This window comes from Pleurodeles waltl, chromosome 4_2 (assembly GCF_031143425.1).
Source record: "Pleurodeles waltl isolate 20211129_DDA chromosome 4_2, aPleWal1.hap1.20221129, whole genome shotgun sequence".
NCBI lineage: Eukaryota > Metazoa > Chordata > Amphibia > Caudata > Salamandridae > Pleurodeles > Pleurodeles waltl.
In genome coordinates, this window is record NC_090443.1 from 364,605,418 (window position 1) to 364,631,522 (window position 26,105).

Here is a 26,105-nt window from a genome sequence, read left to right on the forward strand (position 1 = left end):
ATGTGAGCTGGGGGCAAAAGTTGAGGGACCCTCCACTCAGTTTTAAGGTGCCCTCCTTGTGAGTGACTGCATGCAGTGCTTTACCGAAATCCAATTGTCATCTAACAACACAAGCAGTGCATGCACAGCAAATCAGTCTAAAGTCTTTCCCTCCTCCTGTAGTTGGATGTTGTGGAATGACCCCTAGCAGCATGGTGAAAGAGCCATCCTTGACGGTGGTGATAAATGACTTTTAGGGCCAGATTTATTAAGCACTTGCATTGCCATTGCCTCATGCAAGGTGACGCAGGGCACTGAAAGGACTTAATTCAGATTTACTAAGAGATGCAGAGCTACTTTACATGATTCTGTGGGACTTATTAAATCTGGAGTAACGCAAAGCAGCTCAAGTCACAGTGACTGGATTTAAAGACAACATTATAGGAAATTTGGGAAATATACATTTGGTCTGTAACAGTGGCAACAATTCATTAGAATTCTCACAGTGCAATTTTATAGGGAGTTCAGTGTACTCGCCATCCTCCAACCCCCCAAAAAATGTTTTTGAAAAACAAACAGTAAGTGGCATGTCGTAAAGCATATTAGGGGTGGCACATTGATAAACATTAAGTGAAAATAGATACAATGCAGGCACAACTTTTCTGTGGAGGGAAAAAGAGGTTAGGGAATGTCCCAAATTAATATTTGAGTAAAGGTGTTACCAATAGTGATTGATGAAACTACGTTTGATCCCAAGCACCAGTCAACACCAAAGGTGGGGGTGGGGGAAGTAAGAACAGATCGGTGTGAAAGTTATGCGTAATGACAATGTATTTCTAAAACAAAGCGCATGACATTTTGCAAAACGTTTTTCTAAATAATGAGGAATTCCACTTATTGAAATTTCACAGTAGGTCACATTAAAATTGAATGTGAGGTTAATAAAGGTATTTATGGCACAAGGCAGGTCACAGGGAGAGCCCCCAGCAGGCCCAGATGAGGCCTGACAAGTGGCTGTGGACGTAAGTTCCATTCCCAGCCATACTGGCAGTGGCTGGACAGGCATTAAGCCTGTCCACAAGGCTCTGGCGGTGAGTTGTGAGTTAAAAAGTTGAATCCAGGATCCTGAACCAAACCAGCCTCTTGCTATCTGATCCTTGTATGCAGGTTGCGTCTCATGTGACTGTTGAAGAGGTCCTAACTAAGAAGAAAAACAGAAATCCTCCTGTTTATCACAAGCATCACGTTCACTGCTAGGAGTAATACTGGTGGAACCCTCTGTGTGGCAAGGCCTTCCTGGACAAACATGCACAGGCAAAGCCCAATTATCCCTCCCTTTCTGCAATGTGACTGTCCTAAAGCATGGGGGACTCCTGCCTGTACTAAAAATGAAAATTATTTATTTGTGGGGTTGTAGCCGTGGTCTTTAGAAAGTGGGGCTGACGCATCATGGTATTCAGCAGTTGAAAGGGTGTCTACTAGAAATATTATTCAGATCCACATAAAAACACAACCGTAATAGGACCAGTACTTCTCAAAATTTCAGTCCTTCTAGTCAGGCCTGCCATACATTAATTAGGGCAATACCAAGATTTCTCTGCAAGGATGCTCCCTAGAACACTAAGGGACATATTTATACTCTGTTTGCGCCGTATGTGTGTCAAAAACTTTGACGCACATTCGGCGCAAACCTTGCCCCATATTTAAACTCTGACGCCCAACCCAGCGGATGTCAAATTCCACAGTGTGCGTCATTTTTTGGAGGCGGGAAACTGCCTTGCGTTAATGATATGCGCTCCCTTCCAAAAAATGACTTTAAGGCCTGTGCGCCTTATTTACACCCCAGCGTCATTTTAACGCACAGAAGGGGGTGGGCCTTAAAAAACGGCGCACAGCCTGATGTGCGCCGTTTTTTAATGCCTGGGTTAGGGCAGGCATTAAGGGACCTGTGGGCTCGGAAGGAGTCTAGAGGTGCCCTCCCCTGTACCCAGGGACACCCCCTGCCACCCCCACCCACCTCCTGGAGGAAACCCATGGATGGGGGGTACCCATCCCAGGTAAGTGCAGGTAAGTTAAGGTAAGTATATATTTTTTTTATTTTTAAAGTGGCATAGGGGGGCCTAATTTGGGCCCCCCTACATGCCACTGTGCCCAATGCCCATGCCCAGGGGACAGAATTCCCCTGGCATGGCCGTTGAGAAAGGGGGCATGACTCCTGTCTTTGCTAAGACAGGAGTCATGTTAATGAGGGTTGTGCGTCAAAAAATGGTGCAAGTCTGGTTTGAGGCATGATTTTTGCCTCAGACCTGATTTGCTCCATTTTTTGACGCACAACCCCCATTTTCCCCTACGCCGGCGCTGCCTGGTGTGAGTAATTTTTTTTTACTCAGACCAGTCCGCAGCGCCGGCTAACGTCATTCCTTAAATAAGGCGCTCGCACGGTGCGTTGGAATGGTGTTAGCCGGTGGTAAAATTTTTGACACCCAACTGCGTTTGCGCAGTTGTGTATCAAAAAGTATAAATATGGCCCTAAGGCCCATATTTATACTTTTTTTAGCGCCGCATTTGTGACGCTTTTTGACACAAAAGCAGCGCAAACTTACAAAATACAATTGTATTTTGTAAGTTTGTGCCACTTTTGCGTAAAAAAATTACGCAAATGCAGCGCTAAAGAAGTATAAATATGGGCCTAAGTGATTTCCTAGCAAACAATGTGCGAGCAGAAAGAACACAATACATAAAAGATCAATTTACATGTAGGTTTTTAGGTTTTGCCCTAATAACATTTTAAAGAAAGTAGTTAAAAATTGGGTCATTAAAAATATATGAAGCCAGTCGCATTTTTAAGGACCATGTAAAAATGTCCCATTGAATTGTCTTCCTCCCGCTCCCTCTCTGTCACTTTGTTCCTTTACATGCTCTCACATTCTCATGTCCCTCCCTTTCACACACCTGTCTGTCTCTTACCCTTTGTCACTCTATCCCATTAAGTATAGAGTAGTCCTTCATAGAATGTGTGATACACTCCTATTAAAATAATAATAACATTTATTTTGAGACATAATGGTAATGCTAATTTAAAAATCCCACTAGCCCTTCCGAGAGGTACTGTTAGCTTACCGCATTTGGGCATTTGGAATAACAATTAATTGAAGGAATGGTTGAAGGGCTGCTCCTTAACGCACTTACCAAGAGTGTTACATAATACCTGTAGAAGAAGGTGTTTCCCCATAAGGAAAAGTATTTTGCTGGTTGGGAAACAACCCTATATATAACAGAGTGCAAGTACACTTTTCTGCAGCTTTATCCAGAATTTTCCATCGCTTGGAAATTATGTATGTTCTAATTTTCTGCACGGGTTTGCTCCTGGAACTCGATGACAGTGTATATTTCCAAGAGTACTCTCATGATTATTTGCAGAACACAGAAAATGTGGAAATTTTCTCCAGACATCGAAGTAACGAAACACGAGTACATTTCACGTTTCTTTTACTTGCAATTTGTAAATAGTGCCTAACGCCACTTTCCCAAGAACTGTATGGTGAAATGCTGAAGTCGGGATTACAGCCCAAATTCGAACTGGGCCGTTGAGGAAGTTTGCAGCCCTCGGGAATAGAATGTAAAGTTAACAGGTAGAATACTGGAAACGGAAACAATCGTGATATAGACGAAAATATGACTAATTGTAATTAATCCTTGCTGGAGAGCCAATTCCCCTCTGATATATCAGGGGAAGACTGATCCCAAACATCCATTCCCTTTCCTTATCTACTCCCCTTTGTGACGATTAGCTAAGCTCCCATTCTTGGGTGTGTTGGCTGTGTTTATTTCAAGATGGATGCAGTACATTTTAATTTAAAGACACAGGGGCAGATTAATGAAAAGTGGCGCTGCACCGAGTGCAGCGCCACTTTCCCTGCGCCCTTTAGCACCCCCCTACCACCACCATGTGTGTGCCGTATTTAAAATACGGCGCAACATAGGGCAGGCTAGGGGGCAATAGTGTCATCTTTCATGACGCTATTGATGTACTCTGCAGTAGTAGCACTAAAATGTTGGCGTTACTCCTGCAGAGTACATAGGTACCCATTCCAAAGAATGGAAGGCCCCGTTTAACGCCTGCTGTAGAAAAGCCGTAAAAACTGGTGTGAGTAAATCTCATAGATTTCCTTGCGCCATTTTTCCAGCTCCTCTAACGGGTAAACGCCCCTTTTGCATACATTATGCCTGGCGCAGGCATAATGTAGCGCAGAGGATTAAATAAGGGACAGGGATTTTGGCCACATTGGGCCACATTAACGTCAGAATAAATTCCGTTAATGTGGCGCACAGTGGCGCTAGGGGCCTATAAATATGCCCCACAGTTTATAAGTAACTCTGCACGTTGAATGAGGTAATTCTAGAGAAAGTGGGTGTAAGTGCACAGTGAGTACAAGAATGAGCATGTGCGGGTAACAATGAAAGTAGAAGAAAGAGTGAGTGTAGATTGGGTAAGTATAAGAGTAACTGAGTGAGAACAGAATAGGCTGGGTATAAAATCAGATGACTATAAGAGAAAGAGAGAGAGAGAGAGAGATATAGAGAAAGGGGAATTGGACTTATGCAGAAGGGGATGAGAATTAGCAAGATATTGTAAAAGACGGTGAATTAAAGAGAGAGCACGTGCCCAGAAAGTAGAAAACCCTGCATCCAACATACAAAAGCTATGAAAAAAATGAACCTCCTAGTGCCCTGAGACTCAACAGCGATGGCCCTGGGACACCTTGACATTGTAAATGGTGACTAGGTGCCTCTGTGCTTCACGCTTCATTGCAAAACACAGATAAGATCTGCTCTGGATCTTCCGCACCCTCAACCCCCCTCTTGCTGCCAACTGCCCACTATTTCTGTATGGGCTTCTTCTCCTGGTCATCCTCCTTCTGTTCTTCTGCAGCTCACCTATGTCCCAAATGCATCCTGTGCGGAAGAAGCAAGATGGCTATCACCACACATCACTTGCATAGTCATGTCATTGTGCATGTAGTGATGTGCCAGCCAAGCCTTTCTTCAGCTTCCTGGCACCTTGTGTGGGCACTGTGATGCTAGGCAGCTGTAAGCCACTATTATGGGTAGCAGGTGGCCGTTCTTCCCACCCTGAAGGGGCAGAACATTAAGCCGAATGATCACTCTTACGGGCATCACGCTAGGACTAACCATAGTCCTGACCACTGAGATCTGTATTTGTGTTCTTTGGAACATACATAAAGAGTATTTCAAAAGTCTTATTCAGAGACGAATATGAGTCTAGAAAGCAGTGAATGAAGCAAATAAAGGAAATACTCCTGGTAACCACTTCCAATCTCTTGTTTGAGTACAAACCCCAATGTTTGGCATATTTGTTATTGGTATGTTGTCAACTTTGAGTTTCACTTAAAGTTCTTTTTTTTTTTTTAATTGCATTTGCTTCCGGACATGAACCAGCAATGTCTGTGAATGATTGAACTTGAGTTAATTGGAGTTAGCCTATGCGAACTAGTAGCAAATGTTTGTTTATGTTGGGTGCAGCCTTTTGCTTGATCGTTTGTGCCTGCTTTGAACATTTGTCTGTTATCAGCATGCTTATGATGCCCTGTGCCAGGCTTGACAGATGGTCATTCAGGAGCTTGGCATGCATATTTTACTGTAGAGGTCCTTCTGTTGATCATGGGATAGTTGGAGGTTGCTGATCCTTGTCTGTGGTGCGTATTATCATTTTTGACCGTTGTCGAAGGTTACTCCAGGAGGTGGTCGAGGATTTGGAACGCAGACTCTTTATGACACAATGAAGTACACTCAGTACCTCAATTCCCAGTCAGAGCTACATCTTTGATAAAAAATAGAGCTCTCATACAAAAATATCCTGTCAATATGGTGGAAATGCATTTCTGTGATAACAGTTTATTTATTTAATATATTTTAATGGTGGAGACCTATTCACGTGGGCAATGGAGAGCATTGCAATTAACAAGAAATACAGTGAATTGTGCAGGGTATACGGTAACATCAATTTTGTTAAAGTCAGCAGTACATGGGCTTCATACAGTAATTAGGTACAGACATTAAGCATAGATAGTAAGTGAAGAGAGAGCAGAGGAGCTCAAGGAGTTTGCAGTTAGGTTTGAAATCCTTTGGGATGGGAGCCAGAACGTCGAGCAATCATAGAGATTTATACATATAAATAGGTATACCTTCAACTTGTTCAGTCTGGGATCTTTAGGGATAATTTTCCAAATACTATATGCTAGACAAGAGAAGTCTTGGCTCAGAGTTTTGATTCTCTTTACTTGTGGGATCTCTAGCAGGAGCCCGGATGTGTTCCTGATGTTTTCATGTCCTTCTATGAGTAACAGTTTGCCTTTAAGTGTAAAGTTCTTCCCAAATGAAAAAGAAGGGCTCTATGGGTTAAGCATGCAATCTTGAAATTGATTTTCACCTCCAGGACGAGCCAACAGAGATCGTTCAGCAAGGGGATTATGTGATCTGACTTCTTGATTCCTCTGATGAGATGTGGCGCTGTGTGTGGGGTGGATCTGAGATGAGTTAATGTGTTGTTGTTTAGTCCTGCTAGAGAGGTATTACCCCCATCAGGGTATTAGAAGACCTGTGCTTGGATGGTGGATCTGAATTATTCAAGTAGAGTGGATGAGAACAGTTTCTTTAGAAGAGGGAGGTGGAATTGGACATTTTGGGCTTGTTCAGATGTATGAGCTATCATGGTACTGATCTGTTGCAGAGTGAAGCCCAGAGATTTTGCTGATGGGACTAGAGTTGGTGTGAAACTCAGGCCATGAAGATTTGAGATATAACGAAAATATTCACTTAAGAGAACAAATACCAATCCTCCAAAGTTCAACTACCGCCCATACACTTTTAAAAACATACAACCACAGACTGTATCATGTAAACATCATATTTACACAGAACTTTAATATCAAAGTTGTTACCCGCAAATTCTTTCTATATTATCACATCTCAATCGAACCATAAAAACAATGTTGATTTCTCATCAAAACATCACAATAAAAATTCTACTGACTGTGTGAACCACACATTGAGGCACACAATGACGATTAAGATGTCAACACAATGACTACAACATTAACATTCTATTCATAATTGTATTAAAAAAAAGGAAAAAGAAGGAAAAAGGGAGGACACACAAGACATTTAACATTAGTTTATGCAAATAGTGCTGGTTTCTGATAGTTATTCATTTTGACAGATAGTGCGCCACAAAAATAATAATCTACCATGTCCCCATGTCAGGCGAATCCTGCACATGTATGTATGTCAACACGTGTAGGGGAACTCTATGAGGTATTGCCACCTTCTTCAGGACACTGACATGGTTACAACCTCCTACAAACATTCAAACATCAATGACTATTGGGAACTAGCACTATTTGAACAGACTTATGTTGAATGTCCTGTATTTCCTCCCTTTTTTCTTTTTTCTTTTTCTAATACAATTATGAATAGAATGTTTATGCTTTAGTTATTGTGTTTGATATTTTAATCATCAATGTGCGCCGCAATTGGGGGGGGGCACACATACTCAATTAATTTGTATTGGGATGTTTTGATGAGAAATCCACATTGTTTTTATAGTCTCAAAAAAGGTTCGATTGCGATGTGATAACGTGCAAAGTATTTTGGGGCTAACAACTTTGATATTTAAGGTCTGTGCAAAGTTGAGGCTTACGTGGTGCAGTCTGTGGTTGTATATTTGTAATTGTGAAGTGTATGTGCGGTAGTTGAACGTTGAAAGATTAGTATTTTTTCTCCCAAGGGGAGGTTTTCGTTGTATTACTGATACGGTGCTCTGCCCTGTTAGAGTGGGGCTCCTTTCTCTTTTTTTTGGAGGTGACATTAAGATTTGAGAGACAGGTATTACTAGGTGGTGGGCTGATGAATACATGAAGAAAGAAAATGTTGGTTTTATTAGGGTCAGGTCTGACAGAACAGGCGTTCACCCAGATCAAGAGATAACATTAAAGCAATGTATTGCTGCAGGATTTAAAGGTGTTGTCGAAGATGTTGAATTACCAGCATTAACATAGTTACCTATCTTAAAATACATGGGTTTTGGGCTTACCCCACGGAGCACGTGTGGCCTTTCCTAGAGTTTCACTGTAATGTGAGTCAAAACAACCATCTTGGGGACTCAGTGGTGGTGCAGAACCCATTCCTACTTCCTACAGACAGTATTTATGATTATGGAACTGGGCCTACTCTGATTCATATTAGCCTTGTACTAGGGACTACGCTTTCGTCAAGGCCTCCCAGATCCCTCCCTGATGACCTCCAAGGTTCTACTGCAGCCCTACAGGACACCACATCTCACAGGAGTTCCTGAGCTATGCTTCCCAAGGTTTGTTTGAGGCCATCAAATGTAATACTCTACTGGCTTCCTTGAGCCTTATACACTTGTCGAAGTCTGGAAGGAAATAACTCCATAACCACTATGTCGTGAGTAGAGAGTATGAGCCTCATAATTACATGAGATGACCAGGCTTTAAGGTGTGGCCCTTGGGGGTATGGGGCACAGATCATTATTGGCAATAGCCCCTTACCAACCCCATTTAATAAACAATGAGGCTTGCTTTGACTTTTCCAGGGAGGCGGAGGGCTTGGTGGGTTGCCATAGTTGTGCCCGGGCTGCTGTGGTGCTCGAATAGGTGCAGTGGTTCCCTGGGAAGGTTGCCACCAATCTTCCCAACCCCTCTGGCCTCTATGCAGCCTACCTGATATCTCTGACCAGGAACTGAGAGCAAGTTCACCCCCTCCCCTCCAATGGCAGAAGCGTTCAGGGCTCTGAGGCAAACTGCCTCAACCTCACTCGGGTGCTCACAGCCTCCCCATGCTTGATGAATGCCTTTTAAGAGGCATGGACTGTGTCACCCTTGGCTGACCGCGTGAATGGCAGAAAATGTGATGCCAGTGCTTCAGGTGACAGCTTGTTTGTGGACTATAAAGTCCCTGTTGTGCTCTAGCTGATGCCATGGCTTCGTTGTTTCTGGTACCCTCTGGCCATTGCAGCCATCGACTCTTCAGGTTTTGGTTTGCATACGGCAGGTCCCTGCCCCCAGTCTATTTCACTTCCCGAAATAGAAGGAGGACTTATTTGTGCCAACAGATAAAGAAGTGGCAGTACTGGCTTCTTGCTGCGTAGAGCTATGATGTCTGAAGCCGTTTAGCTCCACTGAGGATTTCAAACATGTTAAAAGGAAAATCTGAGGGCAGGGGCAGAACGAATAAAACACAAGCAAGCCAGCCATCTGCTGAGATAATATTTACACACACGCCTTGCAACACCAGAGCGGATGTGGCTCTCTGACAACGCTTTGCCTAATTCCTGCAATAATAATTTTTAGTAGTTTAAACGCACATCATGATATTTACAAGGATACATTATGAGCTTTGGAACTTCTGGACTTGGCAGGGAGAGCTGTTCTCGTCAACTGTCCCTGCGTTTTCAGAAAGTGTAATACACCAGAGATGTTTGCAAGGCCAAGGACGGGTGGATGCGGAAAAAGTGGCGGGCAATAGGGAGGGATGCAGCATACTTATGCCCCGATCAACTGTGGGGCTTTGTTATGTTGCATTATGTTCTGCTATGTTGTGTTATTTTATGTTATGTCATGTGATGCCATGTTGTGTCATGTTATGCAATGCTTTGTTGTGTTAAATTGCGTTATGTTATGCTATGCTATGTTGTGTTATGTCGTGTTGTGTTATGTTATGTTGTGTTATGTTATACTATGTTGTGTTATGTTGTGCTATGCTATGTTGTGTTACATTGTGTTATGTTATGGTATGCTATGTTGTGTTATGTTGTGCTATGTTATGCCACGCTATGTTGTGTTATGTTATGCTGTGTTATGTTATGTTATGCTATGTTGTGTTATGTTGTGTTGTTATAGTATGCTGTGCTATAATGTTTTATGTTGTATGTTATGTTGCCTTCAGTTATGTTATGCTGTTTTTATGTTATGCTACACTATGTTGTGTGATGTTATGCTATGCTATGTTGTGTTATGTTATGTTATGTCATGCCATGTTGTGTTATGTTATGCTATGCTATTTTGTGTTATTTTATGTTTTGCTATGTTGTGTTGTGCTGTGTTGTGTTATGTTATGCTATGCAGAGTTATGCTACACTATGCTATGTTGTGTTTTATTGTGTTATGTTATGCTATTCTGTGTTGTGTTATGTTGTGTCACAGCACAGAAACCGCTCTCATCGCATGCACTGACAACATCAGGACCAAAGTCGACAAAGGCGAGACCGTCGCACTCATCCTCCTAGACCTCTCCGCAGCTTTTGACACCGTCTGCCACCACACACTCCACACACTCCACACACGTCTCCACAACATAGGAATCCGCCATAAAGCCTTAGACTGGCTCACCTCATTCCTCACCAACCGAGCCCAGAGAGTCCGCCTTCCACCCTTCCACTCCAGCACTACCAAGATCACCTGCGGAGTCCCCCAAGGGTCCTCCCTCAGCCCCACACTCTTCAACATCTACATGATCCCCCTAGCCAACATTCTCCGAGCGCACGGAATCACTATCCTCTCCTATGCAGATGACACCCAACTCATCCTCTCCCTCACCCGCAACCCCACCAACGCTAAAACCAACCTACACGCCGCTTTCCTAGACACCGCCAACTGGATGACCACTAACCATCTCAAGCTCAACTCAAACAAAACCGAAATCATCATCTTTGGCCCCAGCAAAACCACATGGGACGACCCCCACCCCCGCAACCCACGCACGCAACCTCAACATCATCCTCGACCCCTTCCTCTCCATTACACAGCAAATCAATGCTCTTACCTCCTCCTGCTTCCACACACTCCACACTCTAAAAAAATCCTTCAAATGGATCCCCCCAGAAACCAGAAAGACAGTCACCCACGCACTCATCAGCAGCAGACTGGACTACGGCAACGCCCTCTACACCGGCACCACACTCAAACTCCAAATAATCCAGAACACAGCCGTGCGCCTCGTCCTTGGCCTACCCCCCCACGAACGAATCTCACCACACCTCAAATCCCTTCACTGGCTCCCCATGGACAAGAGAATCACATTCAAGATCCTCATCCACGCACACAAATCCCTCCACAACACCGGCCCAACCTACCTCAATGAAAGGGTAAACTTCCACACTCCCACACGCAACCTCCGATCAGCCGACCTCGCCCTAGCCACAGTCCCCTGCATCCAGCACACCACCACAGGAGGCAGGTCTTTCTCCTACCTCGCCCCCAAAACCTGGAACTCCCTCCCCACCGACCTTCGCAAAACCAAAGACCTACTGGTCTTCTGAAAGAACCTCAAGACTTGGCCGTTCGACCAGTGACCCTCCCTGCCCCTCCCTCCCCCCAAGTTTCCCCCTCCCCCTCAGCACCTTGAGACCCTCACGGGTGAGTAGTGCGGATCTACAAATTTCTTTGATTGATTGATTGATTGATGTTATGCTATGCTAAATTGTGTTATGTTCTGCTGTGTAATGTGCTGTATTGTGTTATGCTATGCTGTGTTATATTCTGTTATGTAATGCTATGTTGTTTTATGCTATGTTGTGTTATGCTATGCTATGGTGTGTTATGCTATGCTATTGTGTGTTAGATTATGTTATGTTGTGTGATGTTATGTTATGCTATGCTGTGTTATGTTATGCTAGGCTACTTTGTGTTATGTTATGCTATGCAATGTTGTGTTATATTATTTTATGTTATGCTATGCTTTGTGTCAGCTGGAGGGACAGAAAACTCAATTTGCCAAGGTAGGATGGAATAAACACCAGGCAGCCAGGCCGCAGGCACTTTATTTTTTGTTTATTTTGTGTCTACAAGGGGCTCAACAGCATAAAAAATATACCAAATAAAGAGCTTATCTTATTTTCACGAAGGTGGAAGGAAAGTTAAAAGTGAATTGTATCTGTTCAAAATATTATGAATAAACAGGTAGGATTCATACAACCAGTTCATGCTGTTGTGCTTGTTCGTGCTGTGAGCGCCATGACCTCCATGCAGCGACGAGACAAAAGAAAACAAATAGTTCGCCCACTCTGAAGTGTATCAGCAACTGTGCAATTATTCATGTAACAGTGGAAGTCTGCAAGGGGTGACAAAAAGAGCCTTAAGGCGGGACACATGTAAAGCATTTACAAAAGACATCAAGTGAATTCTGAAAGACAAGCCCACGAACGAGTCAAAGTGATGGGCGTGAGATGGGCTGGGTTAAAAGCCCACAATACTAACAGGTCAAAGCGTTTGCTCGCTCAACCTAAAAATGGGGCATAACGTGGGATTCCATGGTTACCATATGAATTCTGTGTCTTCCAGTAGTTACTAGTACATTTCAGCAGGTTTGACCTGTCAGTGTGTGGAATTTATCACCGCAGATAATTGCATAGTGCGGTAGCAGTGCATTCTTGGAAATACGATCCCTGCACAAACAGGGGTTTGCACAGGGACGGTAAAAAAATAGAACATGTGCAACATAGAGGTAGAAATCAAACAAATTTAAAATATGAATGAGTGAAGGACACTGGTGTTTCTTTGTAAATTCTCTATGCGCAAACCTCAAAGTCTTCCTGTGTTTTATATCCTGTGTGGTCTTTTGTCTCTGTGTTGATGTGGTGATGGCAGGAGAGCATTCATAAATAAGAAGGGATTGTCATTTGCATTGGTAATCTATTGAAACTATTGGTAGAGCCACATGTGGAAGCTTGTGTAGCTTCAGCCATGATGTGTCCAATACCACATGTTGGGAAAGCTGACAAAGATCCCTACCTCTTAAAATGTCCATTTTAGGAGAACTAAAGTCATAGGCGAACAAATACACAAGGAGAAAATGAAACAGAATAAGCAAGGATTATTATTGTGCACAACATTAAATTACCTGTTTTGTATTTGAATCTATTTCACTGTGGGAGAATTGCTCCTGTCTGTTTAGATCCTCTTAAAGCATCTCTGACGAGGTCAAATATTTGACCAATACATACGGTAACACAGATTGCACCGTTTCCTACACATTTCACCGCATGGGCATAATCCTGCGTAATCCCTAAATTTCTAGCTGCGCAAAGTGTTCAAAGCATTTGCAATTTCACTTAATGCCCAGTTTTGCATCATTATGGTCCACAGGAAAAGGGTTTAATCAGGAAGTATCTCACTGAAAGCCATTTTCGGCTCAAACCAGTTTCCTGCTGTAACTCAAGTAACTTTTTTATGTGAGATTTAACCTTGCTTAGAAAAGTTAGTCGAGATACTGGTCGAAACTATCGGCCTCATTATAACATTGGCGGTAAAAAAAACCTACTGCCGCGGCGACGGCCGCCAAAAGACCGTCGCCAAGGCTACCAGCCGTTCAACGGAATATGACCACAGCCGGATTTCCACCAGAAGGATGGCAGAAATCTGGCTGTGGCCATGCCGGCGAATGGCGATAAGGTGGCGCTGCTGCCAGCAGCAGCGCCACGCCAGTAGACCGCCCGGTCGTATTCTGACAATAATATGGTCTGGCAGTATTCTGCTGGCGGACGCTGCTGCTGGCAGCAGCGCCCCGTCCTCTCTCCTGCTGGAAGACCCCCTGACAACAGGTATGTCAGGTGCTCCAACAGGGGAGGGGGGTGTTGTGTGTGTGTTTAGGGGTGTGTGTGTATGTCTGTGCGTGCGTGTATGTGGGTGTGTGTTGCGTGTACTGTGTGTGTGCATGTATGGATGTGTGAGTGCGTGTGTGTTGAGCTGTGTGAATGTGTGTGCGTTTATGTATGTAAATGTGAGCGGGTGTGTGTGTGAATGGATGTATACATGTGTGGATGAATGTAGGAATGGGTGTGTGTATGCATGTGTGTGTGTATGAAGGGAGGGGCATGTAGGGGGTGGGGGGTCTGGAATGGAAGGGGGGTGAGGGGGACCAGGGGAGGGGGAGAAGGGCAGGGAAGACCTCTATCAGTGACAGGGAAGGAATTCCCTGTCACTGATAGTGCCTACTGCCATGGTTTTCGTGGTGGTAAGGATGCCACGAAAACCATGGCGGTAGGCGGGGTCATAATCCCACAGGCAGAAGTGACGGCTGTGGCGGTTGTTGTGGTACATTGGTGGTTTGGCTTTAGCCAAACCGCCAATGTCTTAATATGGAGAAAAGTACCACCTGCCTGTTGGCAGTACTTTCCTCCATATTTACACCGATCGCCGGGGTCATAATGACCCTCTTTGTGTAGTTTGACTTAATTTACACAGATTACACTTGGGCCTATTACGAACTCCTCAGAATTCTCTTCCCTAATCCCATTCTCATTCCTGTTCCTGTTTAGGAAGAAATATCACATTGAACGCCACCTACCATGGCTTCGACATCTCCATCTATGCGTCTAAAGGGTGTGTCTCCACCTCGTGTGAGGGCGTGGAACAGCTAAAGGAGCTCCAGGCAAGTACCACGATTGGTTCTGGCAACTGAAGTGCCACTGAGGCGTGGACCAGATAGGGTAGGATGTATTACTATTAAACAAATAATTCTAATCGTTATACAGTGTCCCAGTCTTGGTACTCACAGTGACATGGTCAAAAGGATGGATTTAGAAAGTCTAAAGCACCGTAACAGTGACAGACTTCTTCCGAGGCCTGGGTAGCCTCTGTGTATCTGGTACTCTCTGCTACTGCTTCAATTGATTTTATGATTCTGGTCTGCATACTACAAACCCCCTATTTCGCCTCACAGAAATAGAAATGGGGCTTGCGACATGTAGACAAATAAAGGGCCAGACTAGGATCCCCAAAAGACCTTGGCAAAAATGTTCACACCAGCCCGCCCCTTTCTTCCCAATTCTGTCCCTCTTTCCGTCCATCCATTTTCTGTCTCTCTCTTATCTCATTTCTCCGGCTCTATCCAATCCCTCCCCCTTTTCTTCCCATTCTCTTTCACTCTGCTCTATTTGTCTAATTTCTCTCTGGAATGAACCTCTCTCTGCCTGCTGCAATTAAGTGACAGAGCTGCCAACCGTGGCACTGGTACTTCATAAACCGGGCTCTAGACCAGTGCCTACATCTGTAAAAGAACAAGTGCCAGCCGAATGTATAGTCTTGAATACACCTTTCCTGCTTGTTTACTTTTTTGACGGTTTTCCCATCTTCGTCTTTCTCCTTCTTTCCTCTGTGTTTGTGTTTCCACCTTTCTCCCGGCCAATGTATGATGATGAAGAAAAAGAAGTACCGGTCCCTAAAATTAGGTCCCCACAGGTAACCACCGGATCAAATTAATCACTGCTGCAGACGCTCCAGCCCACCAGGGAAATGCCCCACGAGATAAAATAGCCAGTGTAGCGAACGTTTCAAAGTGGGCACTGCCAGCAATCTTGACTAACGTGATAGTTACTCGGAATGCATACGTTAAAAAAGATACCTTGGGTTACCCCTGATCCTTGGGTAGAGTAATCAAGGCCTTTGCGTGATAGAAAATTATTTCTGGGTTGGCACCACTATAAAGCTTAACACAATTATTAACACAGTTATTAAATGCGAAGTTATACTTGCAATATATTATTTTGGAAAAAGTACTGCATGGTGTAAATGAGTATGTCTCTGTGGGTCAAACTAGCAGTCAGTAAGTCCATTAGATCAAATTCCTATTCCCTTTTGCAAGGTGGCAGAGTATCAGGGGCCGTATTTATACTTTTTGACGCAAAACTGCGCTAACGCAGTTTTGCGTCAAAAAAATTAGCGCCGGCTAACGCCATTCTGAAGCGCCATGCGGGCGCCGTATTTATTGAATGGCGTTAGCCGGCGCTAGCAGACCGGCGCTGCCTGGTGTGCGTGGAAAAAAACCACGTACACCAGACAGCGCCGGCGTAGGGGGAAAATGGCGTATGGGCGTCTTAAAATGGGGCAAGTCAGGTTGCGTCGAAAAAATCGTCGTAACCCGACTTGCGCCATTTTTTTTCGACGCCCATCCCCCATCAACATGACTCCTATCATTGTAAAGATAGGAGTCATGCCCCCTTGCCCAATGGCCATGCCCAGGGGACTTATGTCCCCTGGGCATGGTCATTGGGCATAGTGGCATTAAGGGGGCACAAATCAGGCCCCCCTATGCCACAAAAAATAAATAAAAAAATACTTACCTGAACTTACCTTAATGTCTCTGGGATGGGTCCCTCCATCCTTGGGTGTCCTCCTGGGGTGGGCAAGGGTGGCAGGGGGGGTCCCTGGGGGCAGGGGAGGGCACTCTGGGCTCATTTTGAGCCCACTTGTCCCTTAACGCCATCCCTGACCCAGGCGTTAAAAAGCGGCGCAAATGCGCCGTTTTTGGCCACGCCCACTCCCGGGCGTCATTTTTGCCCGGGAGTATAAATTCCACGTAAAGGCCTGGGAGTCATTTTTTAAGACGGGAACGCCTCCCTTACATATCATTAACGCAAGGAAGGGGTTCATGCTAAAAAATGACGCACACTCCGGGCACTTTGGCGCCCGAAGCGTCTAACGCCATAGTATAAATATGGCGTTAGTTGGCGTTAGTTTAGCGTCGAATTTGCGTCGAAAAAAACGACGCAAATTCGGCGCAACCAGAGTATAAATACGGCCCCAGATGTGTGTAGGCTCAGGGCTGCCTTTTGAAGATGACCTGACACTTAACTAGCTTCCACCAACGTAATAGCGCGTGACCTATTGGTGCAGCAGAGGAGGGAGTATACCAGTTAGCGTCTTGATTCATTGCTTCTTAGGGTTATCTCAGACTATAAAGTCTATGGATGCTATTGAGTTAGTCTATTGTCTCAGTGGTTGTTGGTATTTAGAGAATATAGAGTCAAGGAGGGGTATTGATTCTAGGGCAGGGGTCTTCAAACTGTGGGGCTTCAAATGATCGGGTGGTGCAAGGCTCCGTCTAAAAGAAGCATTATGCTGATAACAGGGTTTTGTTTTAAACTGAAAAGAATAAGCAGCAGTAAACCGCTGTATGATGGGCCATCACTAACATGTTCTGTCATTTATACCCAAGCTGGGAGTATGTGTCTAAAGGGAAGGCGCTCCAAATACTCTTCAAAACCCCTGCCCCACCCCCACTTCTATCAAACACACTGTGGATACTTTTACACAAGGCCTGCTGACCAGAATAGTATGTTTGGCATCATGTATTTGATTGCATTTTTAAAACAGTAACAACACTTAGCTGCAATGTTTAAATAAGTCTAGACATATTTAAACATTGCCAATGCAATAGAATAATTGTAGAAAAAACAGAAGGGGGAGATGATTTTTTCTCATGGGGGGCAGCATTAACATTTTGAAGACCACTGCTCTAGGGTCCCATTGATGGTTGGCACAGACAGTGTTTAATGTCCAAAGATGGTAATGAGTGAGTCTAGTTTCCAAGTGTTGGTTGACACTGAGAGTATTTCATTTTCAAAGATGGTATTGAGTGAGTCTAGAGTCCCAGTGATAGTTGGTATTCATAAAGTGCCATTGTCCAAGGATGGTATTTTGACTCTGGCGCTCCAGTGAGGGTTGGTATTGACAGACTAGAATGTCCAACAGTGGTTTTGAGTGAGTATAGTGCCCCATTGTTGGTTGGTATTGAGAAAGAACAATGTCCCATGAAGATACTGAGTGGGTCCGGTGCTCCAGGGATGGTTGGTATCTGGACAGTATAAAGCCAATGGATAGTATTGAGTGAATCGCGTGTAACACCCATAGAAGTCCAGAGTGGTGTGACCTGCTTTGATCCAATTGCCCATATGTGCCCACAAGGCCCTGTAAGTCTCAAACTTTGGTAAAAATAACACATGCCCATCATATTTCTTTGAGGAAAATTCCACAATCTGTGAAAATGCTCAAAATTCCTACCACACAGTGTTATCACACTTTTTCCTTTAAAAATAGTACCCCACTTGATGTGGGTTGGCAGAAGCACTTCTCCTGCTACCGTTGAGAGTTACAATTTTCCCATTTGGTAAAGGGTGTGACAACTGGTGGGTAACTGGCCTTTATGGCTCACATGGATAGTTGAGGAACAACTTTTGGTGGCTTTGTAGAGTCAGTCATGCCTTATGAGGGGAAAGGGGGGTTCCTCCCAATTAAAGTCACTAGTTCAGTGGGAAACATGTTAGTGGTCTGAGGTAACGTTTTCCAATGGAACTTTGGAACGTAATATTTAAAATATAGTATGGTAAGGTATGGCGTGGTAGGATCTGCTGTAGTGTTGTGTGTGCATTTAAACAGCTCTTACTATCCCCTGATGAGGAGCTGGAGCACTATTTGAACAGTTGTCACTGTACTCTATGGAAGCCAACTGTTGGTGATTTACTCATACATAGGGTTACATTCAGCGATGGCTCCTCTTCTGTGGTGGAGGAGTGTCACCCCCGCCAGTAGCAGCCGCTGCAAACCTTTAACAGCGAAGTGATAATAAACTATGTTTATTATCGTTTCATTGTTAAAGGGACTTGGCCATGGGGGGTGAAGGGTACAAGGGGGAGTGCACTGTGCACTCCCCCTGAGTGCACATGTATGTTTGGCTGTCTCAGGCTGGCCAAACACACATGCACACTGTGCTCTCTCCAGCCCAGCACTGTGTTGCTGGGCTGGAGAGAGTAGGCACAGGCTCCCAGTTTGCCTGGGAGTGCCCAACCAAGGAGTTCCAGCCAATCCTAACGCTGTTTTCATGCAGCATTAGGACTGGCCGCAGGGCAGGCTGGGAGACTGTGCCTCCTGTGACCAGGAAGAAGGAGCAGTGGTGTGGCATCAGCGAGGCAGATATGTTTTTTTAAAAATTTTATGTTTATTTTGTTCCCCCAAACCTCCCCCCCAGTGCGCCGCCGCACGGCGAGCTGCGACTGGTTACATTTTGTCATGCTGTTGTCATGCAGAGTCATGCAGTTTGCAATTCCTTATATATGGAAGTTAAATATGTTGTGTGTTTTGAGTTTAAATGGTATGTTTCTACATGCTGAGTGGTTTGTGGGCAGGTAGCACACTCTTGCATGGGACACTTTACACTATTGTAGACACTTGTCATACAAATTGAGTTACAATTCGCAATGCTGTTTAGCAATTAACCAGAGGTGGGGTTTTCTATTAATCCTGGCAAGAGTCTCCTAGTCATCCCCAATGCATACTGGTATGTGTAGTGCCAAATAGTCCTTTATATACTGCTAGGCCTGGCATCCTTAACGTGGTCTCCCCTATACTTTTGGCCTCTACTTCCCAGGTTGTTGCTGTGTGCTGGACTCTGCTTTTGTTGTTCTTGTTACTCTGGGCACTTTACCACTGCTGACCAGTGCTAAAGTGCAACTGCTCCCTATGTGGAATCGTATGTGTAATTGGCTTTTCCATAATTGGCATAGTTGATTTACTAGTAAGTCCCTACTAAAGTGCACTAGAGGTGCCTAGGGCCTGTAAATCAAATGCTACTAGTGGGTCTGCAGCACTGATTGTGCCCCCCACATGAGGAGCCCTGTTAACATGGCTCAGATCTGCCACTTTAGTGTCTGTGTGTGCAGTTTTAAACTTGCCAGGCCTAAACCTTTCCTTTTTATACATGTAAGGCACCCCTAAGGCAGGCCCTAGCTAGCCCCATGGACAGGGTGCAGTGTATGTTAGAGGTGGAACATGTACTGATTTGTTTTACATATCCTAACAGTGAAATACTGCCAAATCCGGGGTTCACTGTTGCAAGGTCTATCTCTCTCATAGGTTAACATGGGGTCTGCCTTTAAATATCCTTAAAGTGCAGTTTCCCTTTGAAAGCTGATAGAAATGTGGAGTTTGGGGTCTCTGAACTCACAATTGAAAAATACAACTGTTAGTGAAGTTGGTTTTTAGATTGTTAGTTTTAAAATGCCACTTTTAGAAAGTAGGCATTTTCTTGCTTAAACCATTCTGTGACTCTGTCTGTTTGTGGATCCCCTGTCTGGGTCAGATAGTGGGGCTGTTTGTGAATCTCCTATAGACAGTGACACAAAGGAAGCTGGGGTGTAGCCTGCATATCTGGATGAGCCATCTGGGCTAGAGTGGATGGAGGAGTGGTCACTTACACCTGAATGGGCTGTGCCTGCCCTCACACAATGCAGTCTCCAACCCCCTGGTGTGTGTCTGGGGCCTGGCCTGGGCAAGGAAGGATCCTGTAAACAACAGAGACTTTTCTTTCAAGTTGGGCAACTTCAAAGGCATAAAAGGGTATAAGTATTGGACCCAAAACCTCAGACTTTAGATGACTTCTGGATTCAAGAGGAAACTCTGCCAAGGAAAAGAGCTGAAGAGCTGATGAGAAGTGCTGCCCCTGCCTGTGAATGTGCTTTGTAGGGCTATCCTGCAGTTGCTGCTTCTGCCTGTGAAAGGGGACAAAAACTGGACTTTGTTGTGCATTCATGCTTGAGAAAAATCTCCAAGGGCTTGGACTGAACTCCTGTTTTGAAATCTCAGGGTCAACAAAGACTTCCTAACCAGCACCTGGACTCTCTGCTGAGACTTCTGCCCTGTCAAGTGGTGCTCCATCCAGTCCCTGGGCCCTTGAAAGGTGAAGTTGGCAGAACAAGGACTGAAACCTATGCACAGAACACAGTGCAGGACATATTCGATGCACCACCTGCAATGTGGCTGAAAAACGGCTTGCCACCCGCATCGCAGCTAGAGTTGACGCTCCACCTGCATTGCAGCTGGGAGATCGATGCATTAGAGAAACTACACAACTGCAGCTTGCAGCTGCTGATAATGACGCAAACCCCATACAGCGCAGTTTTCTAACACTGTGCAACCCGATTTCTTGCGTCTCATTGTTGGGCGTCAAAGTTATCGTGTACCTGCGTCGATCCGAGGTGCCCTGTCCTAAAATTGACACATCGCTCTCTTGCGAAGGAGAAAGGGAGAAAAAACGACGCACGGCCTCACTTGCGAGTAAGAAATCGGTCCATCGCTGACTTTTCCTTCGCACGCTCGCCCATGCAACTTTATTTTTTAGGCAAACCAGGTACTTTGTGTAACATCAACATTTCCATTGTTTTCTATAGAGTAAGACTCTTATTCTTTTGAAAATTCTTATCTTGACTTGTGTACATTGGATTTCTGTCATTTTGGTCTTGTTTGATTTAGACAAATATTACCTATTGTTCTAAACAGGTGTGGTGTCCATTTCGTAGTATTTTCACTGTATTACTGTGTGTGTTGGTACAAATACTTTACACATTGCCTTTGAGATAAGCCTGCCTGCTTGTGCTAAGCTACAAAGGGGGTAAGCAGGGGTTATCTAAGTGTGTTTCTCCATTTCCCTGACAAGAGTGAGGGTCCCTGCTTGGACAGAGTGCAAACTGACTGCCAACCAGAGATCCCATTTCTAACCAGAATGCTCTGGAGAAAGTATTGGATTATATGATCAGGAACAGCCCAGTAGTTGCTAACACTCAACACACGTTTCATACTTTCAGTATTCTTCAAAAGGAAAAGCATTGGTGGCAGGGCAGTGTCTTTCTGCTGTAGTGTTCTTGGATTAATACCAGCACAGCTGCTGGGTGCTTACCCCAGACTTCGGAAAACAAATCAACTCCTCTTCTTAACAATTGGAACACACTTTTTATGGCAAGACTGTCCCAATCCTCCTCAATGCATGCTGGTACAAATAGTCACAAAGACTTTTACTCACTATTTATTACAGAATTGCCACACATTTTGCAAGTAGTTTGCATATAATTTCTTATAGAATCTGTAATATAAATCTATAACAAACAGGCATGTAATCTATTATACCATATCTTCTTAAAATGTTATGGAATCTGGTATGTAAGCATTTATTTAAGTGACTGCATTTACGGTCATGTAGTGATCATGAGAGCGATTGTGCCAGTGGTCATGCAAGCATATATCTACCATTTTGTAATAGTATGAATGAAATATTAAATGCAATCACCCCAGAAGCAACAGAATCCCAGTCCCTGGTGGTGGTGGTACTAGGAGTAAGTACAATGTGTAGTCAACCCAGGAATGACAGAAGCCTAGCTCCTGGTGACAGTGCTATGCCACTAGGAGGTATAATATGGGGTCAACCAAGAAGAAACAAAATCCCTGCAGGTACTGGCAGTGCCAACCCACCAGAAAACATAACTCAGTGTCAACACAGGAACAACACAACCCTAGCTCTTTGGCCAGCTTTAAGTCAACGGCAGATACAGTAATATTGTGGGTTCTAGGCCCACATGCTAAATAATGGCTAAATGGTAGTTAACTAGCCCTGAACACGAGTTGTTTTATTGACAGGGTCACCTGACCGGTGACTCCTGTGTTGGTTGGGTGTGGAGTGAGAATAAAGGCCAGCCCTCAGGGAGTGGCTGGTAAACTCATTCATGCTAGAACACACATATGTGTCCAGCAGGACACTACATTCCTTCCAAAATGTATTTAAAATAAAAATGAGTCCAGCCTGTGGGAATAAAACAAATGCACATTAGACACCACTTAGTCTCTCAGCCTTGAGAGGCAGTCCACAAGACAGCAGTGGAAAAGTAGACAAGTGCAGCTGGGAGCACTCGGGCATCTCTGCAGGTGTCCATGGTTTAACCAGATCCCTCTGGGCATGAACACGGTAGAGATGGAATCCGGATCCTTGGACAGCATGTCAGTTGGGTCAAAGTCCACTCACGCAATGTTGATCATTTTTTCGTGCTCTTGCAGTGATGCGATTGGTGTCAAAAGTTCAAACATGGGCTTCAGGAGCGACGGTGGAGTCCGCTGCAGAGCTTACTCTGTGGGGTTTTTTTACTCTGTCAAGGACAACTTTGTTAGGACTGGAACGACCTCAGTGATGTTTTGACGTCTTCCTCTGATGCCCTGGTGCCTCCTGTTACCTTGCCAGTGAAGCAGCTTCCAGACCATCTCTCGTGTGTGAGTTTCCTTGAGGCCCTTTTTGATGGGTCACCACAGGACCATGTGGACTGTGCTGGGCTGCAGGTGGGCCACAGGGGGGCTGCTGCAGGATCACTGACAGAAACCACAGCCAAGCCATTCATGCAAACGCAAGGGTTGATGACACATGGTCTGGTGTGCTTGCCAACAGGACTCAGGTGCAGGTGGAGCTAGAAGATTGTTACTGGACAATTAATCTCTCCCAGTGCCAGGAGGGACAAGGGTCTTTCCTGACTGTGAGGTGGCAACTGGAACAGCCGTTATTTCTCTTGGCAGTGTCTCTGCTGAGTCAGCAGCCAGTGGCTGGATACAGGTAGGTAATGGTGTGGCTTTGGGGACAAGTTGCTGCTCGTTCCTTGCTTCCCCTCTCACAAGTGCGTCAGTCATTTTGGATGGCTGTGAAGGTAGGTTTACTTTCTTTGATCCGGTCTGCAGCATCTTCCATACTTTCCTTCACCTGGCCAAAGTACACAGGGTGGAACACGGGATCACAGTGGGAGGCGAGGGCCTTCTCTTCCTTGTGGTGGTGGCAGCTTGCCACTAGGGGGCATGCTACTCAGTCTTTAGGCATTGTGGGGTACTCCCTGAAGAATCTATGGGCTGATGCAGGGCAGTGCTACTTGCATTTGGGGTGTAAACAGTCTCCTACCTGCATTCGGGCCACACTAGGCCTTTCCTCCTCTCTTGTCTCTGGGGAGCACTGGTGATGCGTATGCATAGTCTTTTCCAGGGTGCCCTCTGCTGGCTCCCTGTGTCTTTACTCTTGCTGTGGCCTGCCACCACAGGGCGCACAATGGTCTCCTCCCTCTTCACGGAAAGAGGCAGTCAGTTTCTTTTCTTTGGCCGGGGCAGCTTTCTGGCGGCATGCAGTGGCAGCAGGTGGCCACCAGGGGGTGTGCGGTGCTGCTCAGCCACTCTCGGTGCTCTTGTATAGCCATTGTCTCTGTTGCAGCATTAGAGATGGGGAGCTGTGCAAGTCACTGCCCACCTCTGGTGAGTCTGTGCACGGGTAAAACATGGCTGCTGTTCAGGTTTGCTGTTAGTCGCCTGTTACCGCCTTCTGAGATTAACTGGGTGGAGACACAGGTTTGTGGCTCCACGCCCGAACCATTCCTTCCCGCTGATTCAGCTCTTGCTGGCAATGTGTGACAGAGCCATAGGGCCTGTCTCACTGTGTATGGGGCAGTGCCGGCTCTTGTTCAATACCAGGAGGCTTGTCTCTTTCAAATGTGCAAGTTGCTATTGATGCCAGGTGCCATGCAATAAGCCACCACTAGGTGGTGCTACAGGTGCGCACCACACTGGGGCAAGAGTCTTGGCAGTATGAAAAGGCCCAGAATGCGGCCTCTGTCAGGACTGTTGGTGGCTGCCAGACTGGCAGCTTGAAAGGATGAAGGCTCACTCACTGGGACGGGCTGACTGCCAAAGGACGCTGCAGCCCCTTTGTTCTCTTATTATTTCCTCCTGTAGCTGGGGCACTGCCGGTGTTGTAGAGTAGGGTTTTTTTAAAAATGCAGGTGTGGCTTCAGTCATCAGTACTGCCCTGTGTTTGCTGCCTGCGGTGAGATTGTTGCACTGCAGGCTCTTTGCTAACACCAGTCGGCAGGGCGGCTCACCTATTGCACAAATTATTAGCTTGGGTGCCAGTGTAACCACTTCACAAGTCTATGGAAACTTTTCTAGTGCTGCAGGCCATGTTGCTCATGCTGATGTTGCTGGTGCAGGTTTGGGGACGCACAGTGTTGTTACGGGCTCTCGATGTTCTTCCTCAGCACACCTCGGACTCAGCTCATTTATCCCCGACAGAGCTCTAGCCCAAACAGGGAGCGGCCTCACAGTGGGTGCCACTGCAGTCTTTTGTGTCTGTGTCCTCAGAGCTGTGGTGACGCTCCCAATCTTCGTTATTGCTGCAGCAGCGGTGTCTGTTGGTTCTGGCGCATTGTGCATAGGGAAGGAGGTGTGGAGGTCACCCTCCGCTTCCCTACAGTAACAGTTCAACGCTGACCTTGCTGGGGCTGTGCATGCATGGCTCACTTTATTGGCAGGGCGCTGCTCCCTTCTCCTCTTACCAGGACAGATGACAGGCATGAGCACCTATGGGCACTTCACCTGGCATGGGACATAGGGTGTTGTGGGCCCTGAAATACTTTGCTGGGCTCATCCTTCATCAGCGTCCTGCCGATAGTGCTGCTGTCACTTCTCCACCCTCACACTAGGTGGCGGCTGATAAAGCGAGGGGTAGGAGACGAACAGTTGCTTTTTTCTCCTCCTTTGTGGTAGAGGGCTGCAGCTGCAGTGCTGATCCTGATCTCCTCTACAGGGCTGGCTGGAGGTGAGCTGCGAGGTGGTACCGTGTGGGGGGTCAGGATCCCACATTCGTCACCAATATAATGTTGTGGGCCCTAGCCCTACATGCTAAATAATGACTGACACAGACACTGGTGTGAATGGTAGTTAACTGGCCCCGAGCACGAGTGCTCTGGTTCCTTTATTAACAGGGTCACCTGACCGATGATGCCTGTGTTGGATGGGTGTGGGGTAAGAGTAAAGGCCAGCCCTTTGGGAGTGGCTGGTAAACTGGTACATGCGAGAACGCATGTATGGGTCCAGCAGGACACTACAAATACCATGAGGTCTGCTCGAGCGAGACGGTTGGTGATCTGTGGTTTAGCCAGAGAAGTATTGAATTATTAGGCAGAAGCAATAAGCAGCCGAGGTAATATCTAGTAGAGTTTGTAGAAGGGATCTGGTTAAATTAACAAACAAGGACTGAGTAAGAGGTCAACACAAAAGGCAGTTGAGACTATAGCCTAATGTCCAGCTTGTAAATGGCATTCTCCCATTTTTGTCAAGGTTGGAAGTGCCATCCATATTTTAGACTTTGCTTCCTAGGGTCCACCCAGGATTGACAGAAACACCTGTCACATATACTCATTACAGTAAGTCAGGATAAATGTCAAACACATTGTCCTAGACGACTGCTATTGAAACTGTCACGTCACCTAATGTACCATGATAGTGACAATCAATCAATCAGTCGACTTGTAGAGGGCGATTTGTCCCCTTTAAGGGTATCCAGTTGCTGGCGAGGTCCAGGGTTTAATATGAAGAGACAGGTTTTCAGCATCTGTGGAACTCTTGTAGAGTAGAGGATGTCCTAAGCGGGAGGCTGCAAGGTGTTAGCGCGTCAGAGCCTAATTA

The 26,105-nt window shown here is 45.5% G+C and overlaps 1 protein-coding gene across 1 annotated transcript in view; it reads left to right on the forward strand.

Moving 5' to 3' along the window:
* Positions 1–26,105, forward strand: part of LOC138292721 (guanylyl cyclase C-like) — a 453,160-nt gene that overhangs the window by 22,556 nt on the left and 404,499 nt on the right. Inside the window, exon 2 of the mRNA XM_069231453.1 lies at positions 14,336–14,448. Within this exon, the coding sequence (XP_069087554.1) occupies positions 14,336–14,448 (113 nt within the window). The remainder of the gene's footprint in view (positions 1–14,335; positions 14,449–26,105) is intronic.